Source organism: Narcine bancroftii, chromosome 3, assembly GCF_036971445.1.
Source record: "Narcine bancroftii isolate sNarBan1 chromosome 3, sNarBan1.hap1, whole genome shotgun sequence".
Taxonomy (NCBI): domain Eukaryota; kingdom Metazoa; phylum Chordata; class Chondrichthyes; order Torpediniformes; family Narcinidae; genus Narcine; species Narcine bancroftii.
In genome coordinates, this window is record NC_091471.1 from 35925053 (window position 1) to 35941175 (window position 16123).

General features: G+C 44.1%; 1 protein-coding gene across 1 annotated transcript in view; it reads right to left on the bottom strand.

Annotated features, from left to right (window-relative positions):
- The window catches only part of loxhd1a (lipoxygenase homology PLAT domains 1a), a 221516-nt gene that overhangs the window by 14416 nt on the left and 190977 nt on the right, over positions 1 to 16123 (bottom strand). Inside the window, exons 41-44 of the mRNA XM_069923807.1 lie at positions 14409 to 14526; positions 9046 to 9223; positions 5764 to 5949; positions 2343 to 2513 (exon numbers count right to left, since the gene is read on the bottom strand). Coding sequence (XP_069779908.1) covers positions 2343 to 2513; positions 5764 to 5949; positions 9046 to 9223; positions 14409 to 14526 — 653 coding nt within the window. The remainder of the gene's footprint in view (positions 1 to 2342; positions 2514 to 5763; positions 5950 to 9045; positions 9224 to 14408; positions 14527 to 16123) is intronic.

Below are 16123 nucleotides of genomic sequence, written 5' to 3' on the forward strand. Positions count from 1 at the left end.
TCTTTAGCCAGAGGTTCATGGATCTGTGGAACTCACTGCCGCATACAGCAGTGGAAGCCAGATCACTGGGAGTATTTAAACAAGAAATAGACAAGTATCTCATTAGTGAGGGCATCAAGGGATATGGGGAAAAGGCCGGAAATTGGAACTAGTGTAGAGTAGCTTAGTGTAGATTAACAGAACAGACTCGATGGGCCTAGTGGCCGCCTTCTGTTCCTTGGTCTTGTGATCTTGTGACTGCTGAGGGGATTATTGGGGTCTTTCTCACAGCCATGATGGCCATTGTTTGTGGAAGACCATAAACATCGTGAAGGACTCCACACACCTCTCCCGCAATATGTTCTCCCTCCTGCCATTCGGGAAGAGGTATCGAAGCGTTTGGGCCCTCATGACCAGATTACAAGACAGCTTCCCCCCCCCCCCCCCCCCCCAAGCCATGAGGCTTCTGAACTCTGGGGACACAGGGCTAGCATATGTAACATGATATTTAATGAGTGATAAATTATTTATAAAAATTGTTTCTAAGGTAATTTATCCAGCTCCATGGTCCGGAGAAACACTATTTTGTTTTCACTGTACACTTCAAGGTTTATGGCATGAAGGACAAATAAATGTTACTTAACTCGACTTGACAACTTCATTCTGGGCCTGTCTGTAAGGAGTTGGTAGGTTATTCCCATGTCTACATGAGTTTCCTCTGGATCTTCCAGTTACCTCCCATTTTTCAAAAATGTAGGGGGGGTTGTAGGTTAATTGGGGTATTTGGACTGCACAGCCTCGTGGGCCTGAAGGACCTGTAAACCATATATAACCATATGGAAACAGGCCATCTTGGCCCCTCTAGTCCGCACCGACTTAAGTGATCTCCTCTAGTCCCACCTACCTGCATCCTGTCCATAACCCTCCAATCCCCTCACATCCATGCACTTATCCAACCTTCTCTTAAATGACAACATTGACCCTGCTGCAACCACCATTTCCGGAAGGTCATTCCATTCAGCCACCACTCTCTGAGTGAAGAAGCTTCCTCTCATGTTACTTCTAAACTTTTGCCCCCAACCCTTAACTTATGACCCCTCGTTCCAATCTCACCTACCCTCAAGGGGAAGAGCCTATTCACATCTACTCTATCAATCTCCCTCATAATTTTAAATACCTCTATCAAATCTCCCTTCAACCTTCTACCCTCTAATAAATAAAGACCCAGTCTACTCAATCTTTCTTTGCATTCTAGATTCTTAAATCCAGGCAACATTTTAGTAGATCTTCTCTGCATCCACTCTACCTGTTAATGTGTTACATGTCTAAATATAAATTAAAATTCTATCAGGTTACCTCTCAGCCTCCTATGCTCTAGAGAAACCAACCAAGTTTTTCCAATTTCTCTTTATGATTCTTACCTCTAAAGCCTTCCATGGTGGAAAAGTTTAGGACAAAAGAACATAACTTCAGGATTGAGGGGAGTCCACTTAGAACAGAGATGCGGAGGAATTTCTTTAGCCAGAGGATGGTAAATCGATGGGATTTGTTGCCACAGGTGGCTGTGGAGGCCAGGTCATTGGGTGTATTTAAGGCAGAGATGGATAGGCTCTTGATTAGGTTATGGGGAGAAGGCCGGGCAGTGGGGCTGAGCAGGAAAATGGATCGTCTCATGAGGAAATGGTGGAGCTGACTCGATGGGCTGAACAGCCTATGTCTTATTGTCTTAGGATCTTATAAACTTCCCTCCATTGATTCCATCTACATCTCCCACTGACTAGGACAGGAAGCCAACATACTAAAGGACCCATCACATCCTGGACACAGTTTTTTCTCCCTCCTACCACCAAGGAGGAGACTCAAGATTGTGAGAGCACACACCCAACAGCCTTAAAGACAGATCTTTCCTGCAGCCATCAGGCTCCTACAGTGCTACCATGCTGCCTTATTTGGCACTTCTTTTCATTGTAACTGCATACTCCCTAAATTGTGCACTTTACAGGGATGCATGAACATTAGGGATAACCTGTGAGACTGCTCACAGAAGCGCCCTTTTCACTGTACTAACTATAATGTGACAACTTAAATTATACCTACATTTAACAATGCAAGAACTCCATAGAATCATGGACTTGAAGCTGAAGTAATTCATTCAGAAAGTTTACCCCTTTAAATAAATTTATAGGAAACTGATCAGGCATAATGACCTGGACCAGATCTGTAAGATTGGCGCATGTGGGGAATTGAACCAGATGAAATAACTTTGGCCACAAGTTACTCTCCTCCGCACATTAATTAAATTATTTTATTCCTGGCCAGAAAGCTTTTTAATCAGAGATATGATGTTTGTAAATCAAACTTACGTGTGCGTTCTGAAAGGTCCAAGATATCATTATTGGCACAGGGGAGTTCACGAATGATCTGGCCGTCACCCTCGCTCTTGGCAAGCCAGCGGTCACAGGGGAATCGGAACGTCTCTTCCATGGTTTCATCCTTTACTTCAATAAATTCCAAGTGCCAGCCAGCTGCTGGACCTGTGGGGAGAGGGGAGGGTGATGGGGTGGGGGGTTGTGGGGAGGGGGGGGGAAAGGGAGAAAGGCTGTCATTGGTGCTTTCTGGTAGTTTCCTACATTCCTTACTCAAGGAATTTGGGGGGAAACTAAGCCTCCCCAGTGTGGTGATGCAACCACCAGCCTACTGAAGGGGAGCAATCTCTGTATCTGCAGGAAGACCACCTAAGGGGCGGACTTCACCTGGCCGCCTGTCAATCAGCTGACCCGAATATAGACCTGAGCTGGCCCCTCCTGAGCTGGCGACCCACGGTGAAATAGGAGAAAAACCCCAGGCACCTTTACAGGGCCTTGGAGTAGTGGAGAGGAGGAAATTCTAACAGGAGGGCGCATGCAGTCAGGGTCAGGGCTGATGACTCCAATCTCTACAACGCAGCTTAGTATAGCCAGGTGACGTGTGCTGAAGACACACATCCCTGTGTTGTACGTCAGATTGAGGCATTTCACAGTGTGGAGGAATTTTTGGAAGTTCTCGTCATGGTCTTGCTGGTCGTGGCTGCAGACAATGATGTTATTGAGGTATGGGAAAGTGGCTCGCAACCCGTGTTTGTTCACCATCTGATCCATCTACCTTTGAAAAATAGATACCCCATTTGTGACCCCAAAAGGGACTCTCAGGAGGTGCTACAGTCGACCATCCACCTCAAACGCAGAGTACTGCTGATCCATGGGTGGATGGGGAGCTGGTGATAAGCAGATTTAAGATCTATGGCCGAGAACACCCTATATTGAGCGATCTGGTTCACCATGTCAGATATGCGGGGCAGGGAGTATGCATCTAGCTGGGTGAACCTGTTGATGGTCTGGGAGTAATCTATGTTTCTACCCACTCTTCACTACCACAACCTGGGCTCTCCAGGGGTTCATACTCTGCTCTATCACCCCCCTCAGCAAGAAGGTGTCTCACCTTGAACTTAATAAATGCTCTGTCCCCGGCACTATATCGCTGACATTTAGTGGCGACGGGCTTACAGTCCAGGGTGAGGTTAGCGATCAAGATGGGTGAAATCTGGAGCATGGAGAGTCCGCATATCAGATGTGGTTATTGGGTTTGGGGCTGTTTGTTGGCCCCATGAGTTTGAGGCTGGTGGTTGGCCACATGATGAGGGAGGGGTGGGCGATCCACAAACTGTTCACTACAGAACGCGAGGGGAGGGTGGGGCCCGTCGTACTCCATGGTGACGCTCTTTAAGTTTCATTGAAAGTCTAACCCCACTAAGATGGGTGTCAGAGCTGTGGCAGTACTAGGAGCTTGATGTCATGGTAAACCGTGCCTTGGATAGTCAGTGTCACAGTACAACTGCCATGAACTTTTGCCGATTGGAATTTGGAGGCTAGGGAGATGCTGTGCCTCTCGGGCTGCACCCTAAGGGTGTAATGCTGTACAGTGTTTGGGTGAATGAAGCTCACCATGCTCACTGTCGAATAGGCAAGCAGTGGGGTGGCTGTTTACCTAAACGTCCATCATGCCTCTGGAGAGTTGGTGTGGTCTTCATTGGTCCATGGTTACCGATTCCAGCATCAGCTCATCATCTGAGGAGTTCCATTGGTTACCGGCAGTCTGGTAAGATAGTGGCCCCCATGGCTCACATGCGGCCTGGTCATCGTTTGCCGGAAGGGAAGAAGGAGAAGACAGAAGTGATGTCCTCACAATCAGCGATCTCTGTGGCACACACACGCGGGCATTCCAGGTCCCCGGAAGTGGCAACGGAAATGACGGCATTAAAGATGGCAGCCCCCATTCGCACGCGGCACTGCTGGATTTGGGGGTTTGCTTAGACTTACAGACTCTTATAAATTGTCCCTTTTTCTTGCAGTTGGAGCAGACGGCATCCTTGGCAGGGCAATGTTTCCGTGGATAGCACTTTGGGTGATCGCTAACTGCTGCAGAGGTCAATTCAGGCAGGGAGGGGGTTTGCAATCCTGTCTCCCAAGATGCCGGTGCCTGCGTCCACCACGAGGTAGCTGCGTGCTTGCTGGAAAACGATAGTGCGTTGTGGATTGCCATTTCCAGAGTGTTTGCCAGTTCGATTGTTTGAGGTAGGCTCAGTCTTTTCTCCTTGAGTAGCCTCTGCCTCACGTAATCGGAGCGGATGCCTGCTACACAGGCGTCTCTGATCAGCAGCTGGGTGCAATCTTCTCCACTCACAGCCTGGCAATTGCCATCCCTTGCGAGCTTCTGCGGGGCCCTGACAAAGTCATTGAATGTTTTCCAGGGTTGTTGCTTGCGCGAGCAGAACATATGCCGTGCATAGACTTCGTCCACCTGTACCTTGTACTGATCTTTCAGGGTGTCCATGGTGTCTCCATATGTCTGGCAGTCCCAGACCATCCAGTAGACTTGGTGCCCGATTTATGAAAATAGCAGATGAAGCTTGACTTCATCGTCCTGGATCGCAGCTGCAGAGGCTGCGAGGAATCTATCGAAGCAGCGGCACCAGAGCACGAATTTGTCAGCTGCTTTGGGTTCTCTTGGGTCAATTTCTAGGTGGTCCAGCTTCAAGTATATGTCCATGTTCCGAAGAAGCAAAGTCTTGCTAATAAAATTGATGCCCGATCAATTACGCAAAGACCTAAGTTATTGGAACTGAAGGCTTTTATTAGCAAGAGATGGACAACATCCTTTGTGTTGTTGGCTCTCTCTAACTGGGAGCAGGCTTGTGGCATGACAGTCTTTATGGGGGGGATAAAGGGGAGGAGTCACAAACCGGCCAGTGAGAGCAGGGTCAAACATAAAAGGCTATGTCATTTACATATACAATAGTGGTTTCACCACACTCCTTAACCAGACCTGGCTACCACCTGGTCTCAGCAGGTGGATGTTTCTTGAACTCAAAACACAGAAATGCTGGAGGAACTCAGGCAGTCTTGCAGTGACCATCAGAGATAAAGATATATTATCGACATTTCATGCCTGAGTCCAACCTGAGTAATATTCTTTACTTCCGATGGATGCTGCAAAACTGGCTGAGTTCATCCAGCATTTCTGTATTTTGATTACAATCAGTGTCTACAGACTTTCATGTTTCACCCGATGTTTGTTGAAATTTTACCTGTGCATCAGCTGCTGCAGGACCTAGGTTTAATGCACCGTGAGCATTTCATGAAGCATCTCCTTCACATGAGGAAGTTTCTCAGAAAATTTCAGTTACCCACTCTTATTTTCCTGGGGTAAGAATCAGGTGTTTGGTTGTAAGTTCAGCATTGCACTTACCTTTGTTGTCGTGCCATACTCGGACTTTGGACAAGTCTCCCAGACTAAGCATGTCTGTGAATTTAAAAACATCCAAGGCTTTCCTCTCAAATTTATTGGAATTGTTGGACTGTTTCAATGCCAGGGAGCCAGTGTCCCCGTGCTCTCCAAAGATGATGAGAAACACATTGGCATCGGTCCCAGCTCCTGGGGTGATAGACAATAAGTTAGTGTAACATCGGTGAAAGGAATCAGATGTTAATTAAGTGCAAATTGGACACCCCTTCCTGAGCTGACGATGATTGGGTGATCTTATACGAACAAGATATGATTTTGAGAAATTGCATTTAATTCCTTTTTGTTTGGATCACACACACCTGTAGAAATTAAACTATTTGCCAGTACACACAGTATTACTTTTTACATAATAGTTAACTTATTTATCTTAAGTAAATGAATATTTAATTGTATGCATTTAGTTTCATTGCATTCAATACTCTGATTCTCTTCAATATTCTGGCACACTCGTATGTATTTAGGGCAGTAATATGCAGGAAATTGCTCCCTCCACCTTGATGTATTCATGATGTTACATCATACAGTTGTAATCCAAAAAAAAACCTTTGCATGGGGTGGTGGAAGAAGTTGGTAGATAAATGTGTAGTGAATATGAGATGATTAGGGATTTAAAGATTGTGGAGCCCGTAGGAAGTAGCGATCACAACATGATAAAGTTCAGCTTCCAGGTGTGCAAATATTTCAGTGGAACAAAGGGAATTACAGTGATATGGGAGAGGAACTGGCCCAAGTTGACTGAAAAGTAAGCTAGATGGAGGGGGATGGCAGAGCGGAATTGGATGATATTTCTACAGGAAATAAAGAAACCATTGGATCGATGTATTCCAAGGAAAAGGAAAATTATGAATGGTAAAATGATGCAGATGTGGCTAACAAGAGAGGTTAAAGCTAAAACAAAAGCAAAAGGGAGGGCAGACAGGATAACAAAAATTACTGGAAAATCAGAGGACTGGGAAATTTTTTAAAAACTTACAGAAAGAAAGACAAAGAAAGTCATTAGGAAAGAAAAGATGAATTATGAAAGGAAACTGGCAAATAACATTCAAAAGGATATTAAGAGTTTCTTCAAATATATAAAAAGTAAAAGAGAGACAAGGGTAGATGTAGGGCTGATTGAAAATGATGCTGGAGAAATTATAAAGGGTAACAGAAATGTCAGAGGAATGAAATGGATCTTTTGCATCAATCTTCACTGTGGAGGACATTAGCAATATGCTTGATATTCAAAGGTCTCCGGGAGTAGAATTAAGTACAGTCAAGATTACAAAAGAGATAGTGCTTAGTAAGATGAATTGTCTAAAAGTAGATAAGCCTCCAGGTCTGGATGAGGTGCACCCATGGGTCCTGAAGGAGGTGGCCTTGGAGATTGTAGAGGCATTGGAATTGACTTTCTTGAAATCAATAGACTCAGGCATGGAAGGTCACAGATGTAGTTCTGCTATTTAAGAAAGGAGGGAGGCAGAGAAAAGGAAATTATAGGCCTATTAGTCTGACTTTGGTAGTTGGAAAGTTATTGGAGTCGATCCTCGAGGATGAGGTTATGAAATACCTCTGTGTATGACATGATAGGTCCAAGCCAACATGATTTCATGAAGGAAAGATCCTGTCTGACCAACCTATTAAGAGTTTTTTGAGGAAATCTCAAGTAGGATGGACAAGGGAGAGGCTGTGGATGTTGTGTATTTGGATTTTCAAAAGGCCTTCGATAAAGTGCCATATAAGAGGCTGCTTAATAAGATGAGAGCACATTTCCATAGAGCATTGGCTGATAGGCAGGAAGCAAAGGGTGGGAATAAAGGGATCCTGTTCTGGCTGGTTGCCTGTTACTAGTGGTGTTCCGTAAGAGTTGGTGTTGGGGCCACATCTTTTTACAATGTATATTGATGATTTAGATTGTGGATTAAATGGTTTTGTCGCAAAGTTTGCAGATGACACCAAAACAGATGGTAGAGTATGAAGTGTAGAAGAAATCAAAAGCTTGCAGAGAGACTTGGACAGCTTAGGAGAATGGGTGAAGAAATGGTAGATGAGATGTAATGTTGAGAAATGTACGGTTGTGCATTTTGGTTAAGGAAATAAATGGTCGGATTATTACTTGGATGGGAAGAAAATTCAAACCTCAGAAGTACAAAGGGACTTGGGGATCCTCGTGGAAGATAACCTGAAACTTGACTGCCAGGTTGGATCGGCGGTAAAGAAGGCAAATGCTACGTTGGCATTTGTTTCAAAGGGGATTGTGTATAAGAATAAAGAGGTGCTAATGAGCCCTGGTGAAACCTCATTTGGAGTTCTGTGTGCAGTTTTGGCCCCTGTATCTTAGAAAGGACATAGCAAGGTTGGAGAGGGAACAGAGGAGGTTTACCAGAATGATTCCAGAAATGAGAAGGTTAACATATGAGGAACATTTAGCGGCTCTTGGACTCTATTCATTAGAATACAGAAGAATGAGGTGGGGGGGGGAAATCTCATAGAAACATTTTGAATAATGAATGGATTGGACAGAGTAGGTGTAACTACTCTGTCTGACCAACCTATTAGAGTTTTTTGAGGAAACCTCAAGTAGGATGGACAAGGGCGAGGCAGTGGATGTTGTGTATTTGGATTTTCAAAAGGCATTCGATAAGGTGCCACATAAGAGGCTGCTTAATAAGATAAGAGCACATGGAATTACAGGAAAAATAATAGATTGGGTAGAACATTGCCTGTTGGGTGATTTCCCCTGTTGGCTGATTACCAATTTGCAACAGAGATGAGGAGAAATTTCTTTTGCCAGAGGGAAGTAGATTTATGTAATTCGTTGCCACATGCAGCTATGGAGGCGGATCATTGGGGGAGTTTAAAAGGGAAATTGATAGGTATCTAATCAGTCAGGGTATCATGGGATATGGGGACAAGGCCGGAACTTGGAACTAGCTGCGAGAACAGTTTAGCTCAGGGAGGTTTCATGGAGCAGACTCGACAGGCCAAATGGCCTGCTTCTGTTCCTTTTTCTTGATATGTCGCAACTCCGCTGATGAAAAGTCATTGCCCTGATACAGTAACTGGTCCTCTTTGCACAGTTGCTGCCCGGCCTCCTGGAAGTTGCCAGCATTTTCAAGCTTTTCCTTCTGGCTTCTAACAATTTCCTTTCCCCATTCACATTTTGTGTTGTTATTGGATGAGTTTTCATCATCACTGCATAACATTTTGTGGCTGATGAAACTCAGCAAACCGGCTCTCACCAACCTGAGATATCGCTAGTTTTCACCCTGACGATATAGGTTGTGTCCTCCATCATCACGTTATCATTGACCACAGCAGCCAGCTCACAGATGGTCGTCCTTTTTGTGCCGCGAGTTTTTGACAGCCAATCAATGTAGGTAAATGTGGTCATTTCATTTGTGTGTTGATTGAGCATGAAAATCTAAAAAGAGAAAAGAAATTTTGTGGCCTGGCTGAGATAAACAAGGGGCACTTTCCTCCCCAGAGATAAACAAGGAACTAGAGATAAACTTGAACTAAAAATTGAACTTGAACGTCTCAGTCAATGTCATCAAGACCAAGGAGTCGATTAGGAAAAAGAAAACCAGAGGTATATGATCCAGTTTCATTGGAAGATCAAATGTGGAGAGAGTCAGCAACTTTAAATTCCAGGGTGTTTCTCTCTTGGAGGACCTGTCCGGGACCCATAATATTAACATCAGTGTGAAGAAATAATGCCAGAGCCTCTATTTTCTTAGGAATTTGCGGAGGTTTGATATGTCAGCAGAAACCATGGTAAACCTCTATGGATGTGTGGTGGACAGTGTGCTGACCTGCTGGATCATGACCTGGTATGGGGGTACCTGAAGCTTATCGTATGTAAATCCCTTCCCACCATTGAGAACATCTACAGGGAATGCTGCCATCGGAGAACAACAGCCATCATCAAGGATCCACATGCTCTGTTCTTACTGCTGCCATCAGAAAAGAGGTAAAGGTGTTGCAAGAATCGCACCATCAGGTTTTACCCCTCCACCAATAGACTCTTCAACAACAAACTCTATTAGGGACTTGTACTTCACATTATTTATTACTGTATATTTATACTTTGAATTTGTCCATTCAATTTTGTTTATATATCTTTCTTTCTCGGAGCACAGTTTACAGTTACCAGTAATTAGAAATTCTGCCTGATCTGCAGAAAAAGAATCTTGGGGTTCGATGGTCTAATTTCAACTTTGAACTTGGAACATATGGCAAACCCAACCTCTTAGGAGGTGATCTGCCAATCTCTTTTACCAGTATGACCCTTCCTTAGGGAGGGTGACTCGACCTGTACATAATCTTTTAATATATCTTTATTCCTTCATTATGGGTATCATTAACATTTATCGTCTCTCTGTCATTGCCCATAATAAGGTGGTGGTGAGCAGCCTTCTTCAATCACTGCACTCCTTTTCAATATTCCTGATGTGGTCTCACCTTAATGGGTGGAGAGCACAAAGTTCCTTGGTGTGCATATCCTGAGTCCACAACACCATAAAGTACAGCAGCAACTGCACTCTAAAGAACATTGAGGAGGGAAGAGCGCGACTGGCCCCATCTTGACAACTTTTTACAAGAGCAAAACTGAGAGCATCTTGTCTGTCTACATCATTGTGTGGTACAGTAGCTGCAAAGTATCAGAGTGGGTCAATACAGAGGATCATCAAAACAGCCGAGAAGATCACGGAGGTCTCCCTTTCCTCTTAATGATGACATTTACTGGGAGCATTGCCTAAATAGAGTTCAAAGAAAAGGACCCTTTCCATCCAGGACACAGTATCCTTTGACCCACTACCATCAAGAAGGAGCATCAAAAAAAATCAGGACTGCCAGGCTGGGAAATAGCTTCTTACGTCAGACTGTGAGATTGATCAACAGTATCGTGTCGGTGATATACAAAATATTTATATATATTTATTTAAAATTATACCTTTATGTCCACATGTGATGATTCTGTATTGTGTATTGTCTGAACATGTACGTGCACTGTGGTCTGGAAAAATGCTGTTTCATCAGGTTGTCTATGTACTGTGAGAAGATAATAAACTTGAACTTGAGAACCTTTATAATTGGAGAGAAGTATCTTCTACTCAAATGTATTTGCAATAAAAACCAACACATGGCTTCCGAATCGCTTGTAAATCTGCATTTTATCTTTCAGTTATCCGTGGATGAGGACATCCAGGTCCCTCAAAACATTAACGTCTTTCAATTTCTGACAACTTTACATCTCTCTCCATTCCTTACAATTTGTTCACATTTTTCTATATTATATTCCATCTGCCATGTTCCTGTTCATTCATCATATATCCCGTCAAGGTGTTTGTTAATAATAGGAAATGAATAATGGGGAAAAGATAAGGGCAGAGATTTTAAATTTCCATTTCGGATTTGTTTACACAGAAGGAAACACTAAGAACATGCTGATAATAATAGATAATTAAGGGAATATTGGGAGAGAGAAATACTTAAAGCATGTCACAAAAGAAAAAGTACAAAGCAAACTAATGGGGCTCAAGACTGATAAGTTTCCTGGACTTAAAAAACGATCTGCTGGAGTAACTCAGTGGGTTGAGCAGCATCAGTAGGAGATAAAGAATTGTCAATGCTTCTGGCTGGGATCCTTCATTGAGACTAAGTGCAGAGGGGATTTCACCAGTAGAATGAAGATAGAGTGGGAAGGGTTGGACAGGATCTCGAGAAGGGCATAGGATGATGGGCAGATGGGGAGGGTGAGGGGTGGAGCAGGGAGAAAGAGGGAGTTGATGGGCAGGTGCCAGACAGGGAGAGAGAGGAACACGAGAGAAAAAAAAACTAAGGTCATGTGAAGAAAGATCAGTCATTCAGGGTGAGGCAGAAGAGGGCTAATGGAGGATGCTGGAATCTGATAACTAAAACCCTCTTTTCAATCTTCTTCAGCATGATGCTGAACCAAGCCATGAAAGACCCCAACAATGAAGACGCTGTTTACATCCGGTACCGCACGGATGGCAGTCTCTTCAATCTGAGGCGCCTGCAAGCTCACACCAAGACACAAGAGAAACTTGTCCGTGAACTACTCTTTGCAGACGATGCCACTTTAGTTGCCCATTCAGAGCCAGCTCTTCAGCGCTTGACGTCCTGCTTTGCGGAAACTGCCAAAATGTTTGGCCTGGAAGTCAGCCTGAAGAAAACTGAGGTCCTCCATCAGCCAGCTCCCCACCATGATTACCAGCCCCCCCACATCTCCATCGGGCACACAAAACTCAAAACGGTCAACCAGTTTACCTATCTCGGCTGCACCATTTCATCAGATGCAAGGATCGACAATGAGATAGACAACAGACTCGCCAAGGCAAATAGCGCCTTTGGAAGACTACACAAAAGAGTCTGGAAAAACAACCAACTGAAAAACCTCACAAAGATAAGCGTATACAGAGCCGTTGTCATACCCACACTTCTGTTCGGCTCCGAATCATGGGTCCTCTACCGGCACCACCTACGGCTCCTAGAACGCTTCCACCAGCGTTGTCTCTGCTCCATCCTCAACATCCATTGGAGCGCTTACATCCCTAACGTCGAAGTACTCGAGATGGCAGAGGTCGACAGCATCGAGTCCACGCTGCTGAAGATCCAGCTGCGCTGGATGGGTCACGTCTCCAGAATGGAGGACCATCGCCTTCCCAAGATCGTGTTATATGGCGAGCTCTCCACTGGCCACCGTGACAGAGGTGCACCAAAGAAAAGGTACAAGGACTGCCTAAAGAAATCTCTTGGTGCCTGCCACATTGACCACCGCCAGTGGGCTGATAACGCCTCAAACCGTGCATCTTGGCGCCTCACAGTTTGGCGGGCAGCAACCTCCTTTGAAGAAGACCGCAGAGCCCACCTCACTGACAAAAGGCAAAGGAGGAAAAACCCAACACCCAACCCCAACCAACCAATTTTCCCCTGCAACCGCTGCAATCGTGTCTGCCTGTCCCGCATCGGACTTGTCAGCCACAAACGAGCCTGCAGCTGACGTGGACTTTTTACCCCCTCCATAAATCTTCGTCCGCGAAGCCAAGCCAAAGAATGGAAATAGTGAGGGGAGAAGGGAAGAGCGGATTGGACCAAATGGAACAGAAGGGGGAGGGGATTCTGTTGGTGAAATGTGCGTGGAAGAGGTGGTGCCAGAAGGGGGACAAGGATGAGAATGATAAACACAAATGGATTGGAAGAAGAGAGAGGGGGACTCATCTGAAATCGGAAAATTCAATGCTCATTCCATTGGGCTGTGAATGACCCATGTGGAATATGAGGTGGTCTTCGTCTAGCTTGTACTGGGATCCATTCTGGCAGTAGAGAAGGCCAAGGGCAGACAAGTCAGTGCGGGAATGGGATGGGAGGCTGAAATGGCATCCAACCTGGAGCTCAGAATGGCCATTGTGGACAGAGCCAAGGTGCTATGTAAAATGGTCTATAACTCTGTACCTGCTCTCACTGAAGTGGACCTCATCTTCAGCACATAGGCCAAGAGGGCCTGTTCCCATGCTGTACTGTTCAATGTTCTATGATGTAAAGCCTCCTTGACCTGATGGAGTGCATCCTATTGTGTTAAAAACAACGGATACAAAGACATATAAGCCATTGAAAGGAATTGACAAGGAGGATGTTGAGGGAATGCTTCACTTTGTGGGCGTATCTAAAACTAAGGGACATCATTTCAGATTTAAGTTCAGATGGAGATGGAGAGGAATTTGTTTTCTGAGAAGTGTGACTCTTCACTTTTCTACTCCAGTGAGCTGCGATGGTGGAGTTATTGAATATTTTCATGTTAGTTAACAGGGATTTCAACTAAAAGGAAGTTGAGGAGAGCAGGGTAAAGTGGTGTTGAGGCAGAGACTGGGTCTCTCATGATGTTATTGCATGGTCAAGGGGGAAATTAGCTTGTTTCATATGTTTTTGCATAGGCCACCCTCCCTTCAAATATTTCTAATGTTAGCTAGTACTGTTTTCTCTAACTTGGCTCTTCTTTCACACAAGATGCCACACATTTACCTTTCATATCCTTGCCAAACTCCATTGAACACCTGACAAAAGTCTTGCTTTCACTGCTGTTCCCTATAACATATGTTTATGTGTACATAGATACTATGTGTGTGTGTGTGTGTGTGTGAGTGTGTGTGTATTAAAAACTTTTTAAAAAATTTGGAATGTGCACTTTAATTACATGTGAATTGTTTGATTACAAATGTAAAGCTGTGAAGCACAGGGGAAAATAAAGGAAAAAAAGCATCTTTGACCCAAACATTATGGAGGGCCCTGTGGATGGGCAATAATCAAGAATGAAAACCCAGCCTCTCTTCACCACAACTCCTCATACTCACTTGAGTTCCGTCACCCTTCTTATCTTTGGAAATTCTAGCCTTAGCACCAAATCTGGGGAAGGTTTCTGATTTCCATGACCCTTGGGAAGGGGTTGTCATCATTTTAATATTATGCTCCAGTTCTCTTCCTACCAGAAGGAAATGGATCCCAGATATTTTCTCCCACCCTAATCCTACTTCTCTGGCCACTGGCTTCTATTCATTTCTGAGCTAAAACTATGGTCTCAGCATCACCTTATCTAGGAACCAGTCAGAACGACAACCTTTAGCATCAGTGTGAATCCTGATTTTTCTGAGTTGACCAATATCAGCAATCACCATGTTGAAGGAATCCTCTTGACCTCTCTCAAATCTGGAAAGTAAAGGCAACATGGAAAAAGGTTAAGTATAATAGCAGCAAGAATTAATATGGTAATCATCTCACATGACAATCTGAAACAACTCTGAGCCTAAGTTTCATCCTTAATCTTGCCTTTACGGTAATATTATGGTCAGATCAGTGATACTGATCCCAAAAGACACAAGGCATCTGATTACTTACGCCTCTCAGCTATTCACAAGACTATTCTCATTTCCAATTGGTGTTGATGATTGTGGCAGCACTATGTGTATGAAAGCATTTAATCATGTTATGAACACTTGTCAATGCTCAAGGGAGATGGGTTAAGAACAGATTGAATGGAAGCTACCCAAATGCTGTAGTATTTTGATTTCTCATTTCTTGACCTTGTTGGGCAGCACAGTGGTTCAGCAGGTAGTCCAAATGTCTCGTAGCTCCAGTGACCTGTGGCTCCCAGCTGATGGTTTTGCCTAAGGGGAGTTTGCACATTCTTTCTGTGACCTCCCTCTACACCCTGACACCAATACTCTGGAAAAGTTAAAATAGATTTTGGGCCAAATGTGGGCCAGTGGGACTAGATGCGAGAAATTGTTTGGCATGGACTAGAAGGGCTGAACTGCCCTGTTTCCGTGCTGTAAGTGGTTATATAGTTGCAATAATATGTGATCCTAACAACAATGTATATATTTGTATTTCTTTGGCTTGGCTTCGCGGACGAAGATTTATGGAGGGGGTAAATATATTTGTATATAGTGCTAATAATTAGCTGAGAGCCATAGCCACACCTACTGGCCAGGTCATAAAGGGCTGCACCTCACCAGATCCAGGTCATTCTGGACTGGTCGACCTTAATGTACTACGCTCCAGTCTTTTGGTAATAAAAGCCTTGGTTTGAATCTACAAGTCTTTGAGTCATTTGACAGGCTACAATAGTTATAGGGTTACCTCCCATACCCTAAAGATAGGTTGATTGTTGGGTTAATGGGCAACTGTAAATGACCCCAATTGAAGTGACTGGTAGGGTTAATGGGCATAGATTACAGGTTGAGATTAAAGGTGTTTCTCTGTCTTAATGGTTCAAATGGCCTTCTTCGATGTGCTAAGGAAGAATGGAGAATCAGGTGGAACTGGGCTGTTTTTCTTCATCACATTGCATTACATGCTTGCTCAGTCCTTTAAAACCATCCCAACTATTGAAGCCCCAAAGTACCAAAAAGACAAAAATGTTGTGGAAAAAATGTGCAAATATGACTAAGAAAAAAGCAGGTTTTATTTTGTTACAATAATTTTTAATTTTTTTTTTAAAGTGAAATTTAGTGATACAACACATTAGAAGCTGGTTCTGGCCACTGAAACCCGTGCAACTCAATTAAACCCAATTAACCTGCCAACTCCTTACATTTTGGAGAGAGGGAGGAAACTGGAGCACGGGGAGAATGTGCAAACTCCTTCCAGACAGCACCGGATTCAAACCTGAGTCACTGGCACTGTGATATTATTGCTCTAACTACCCATACTGCACACCCCCAGAACACTACCAACATTGCAAAGCAAAGAGATGAATGAGACAGGTGTTAAACAAGAAATTCTGCAGATGGTGTGATTGTAG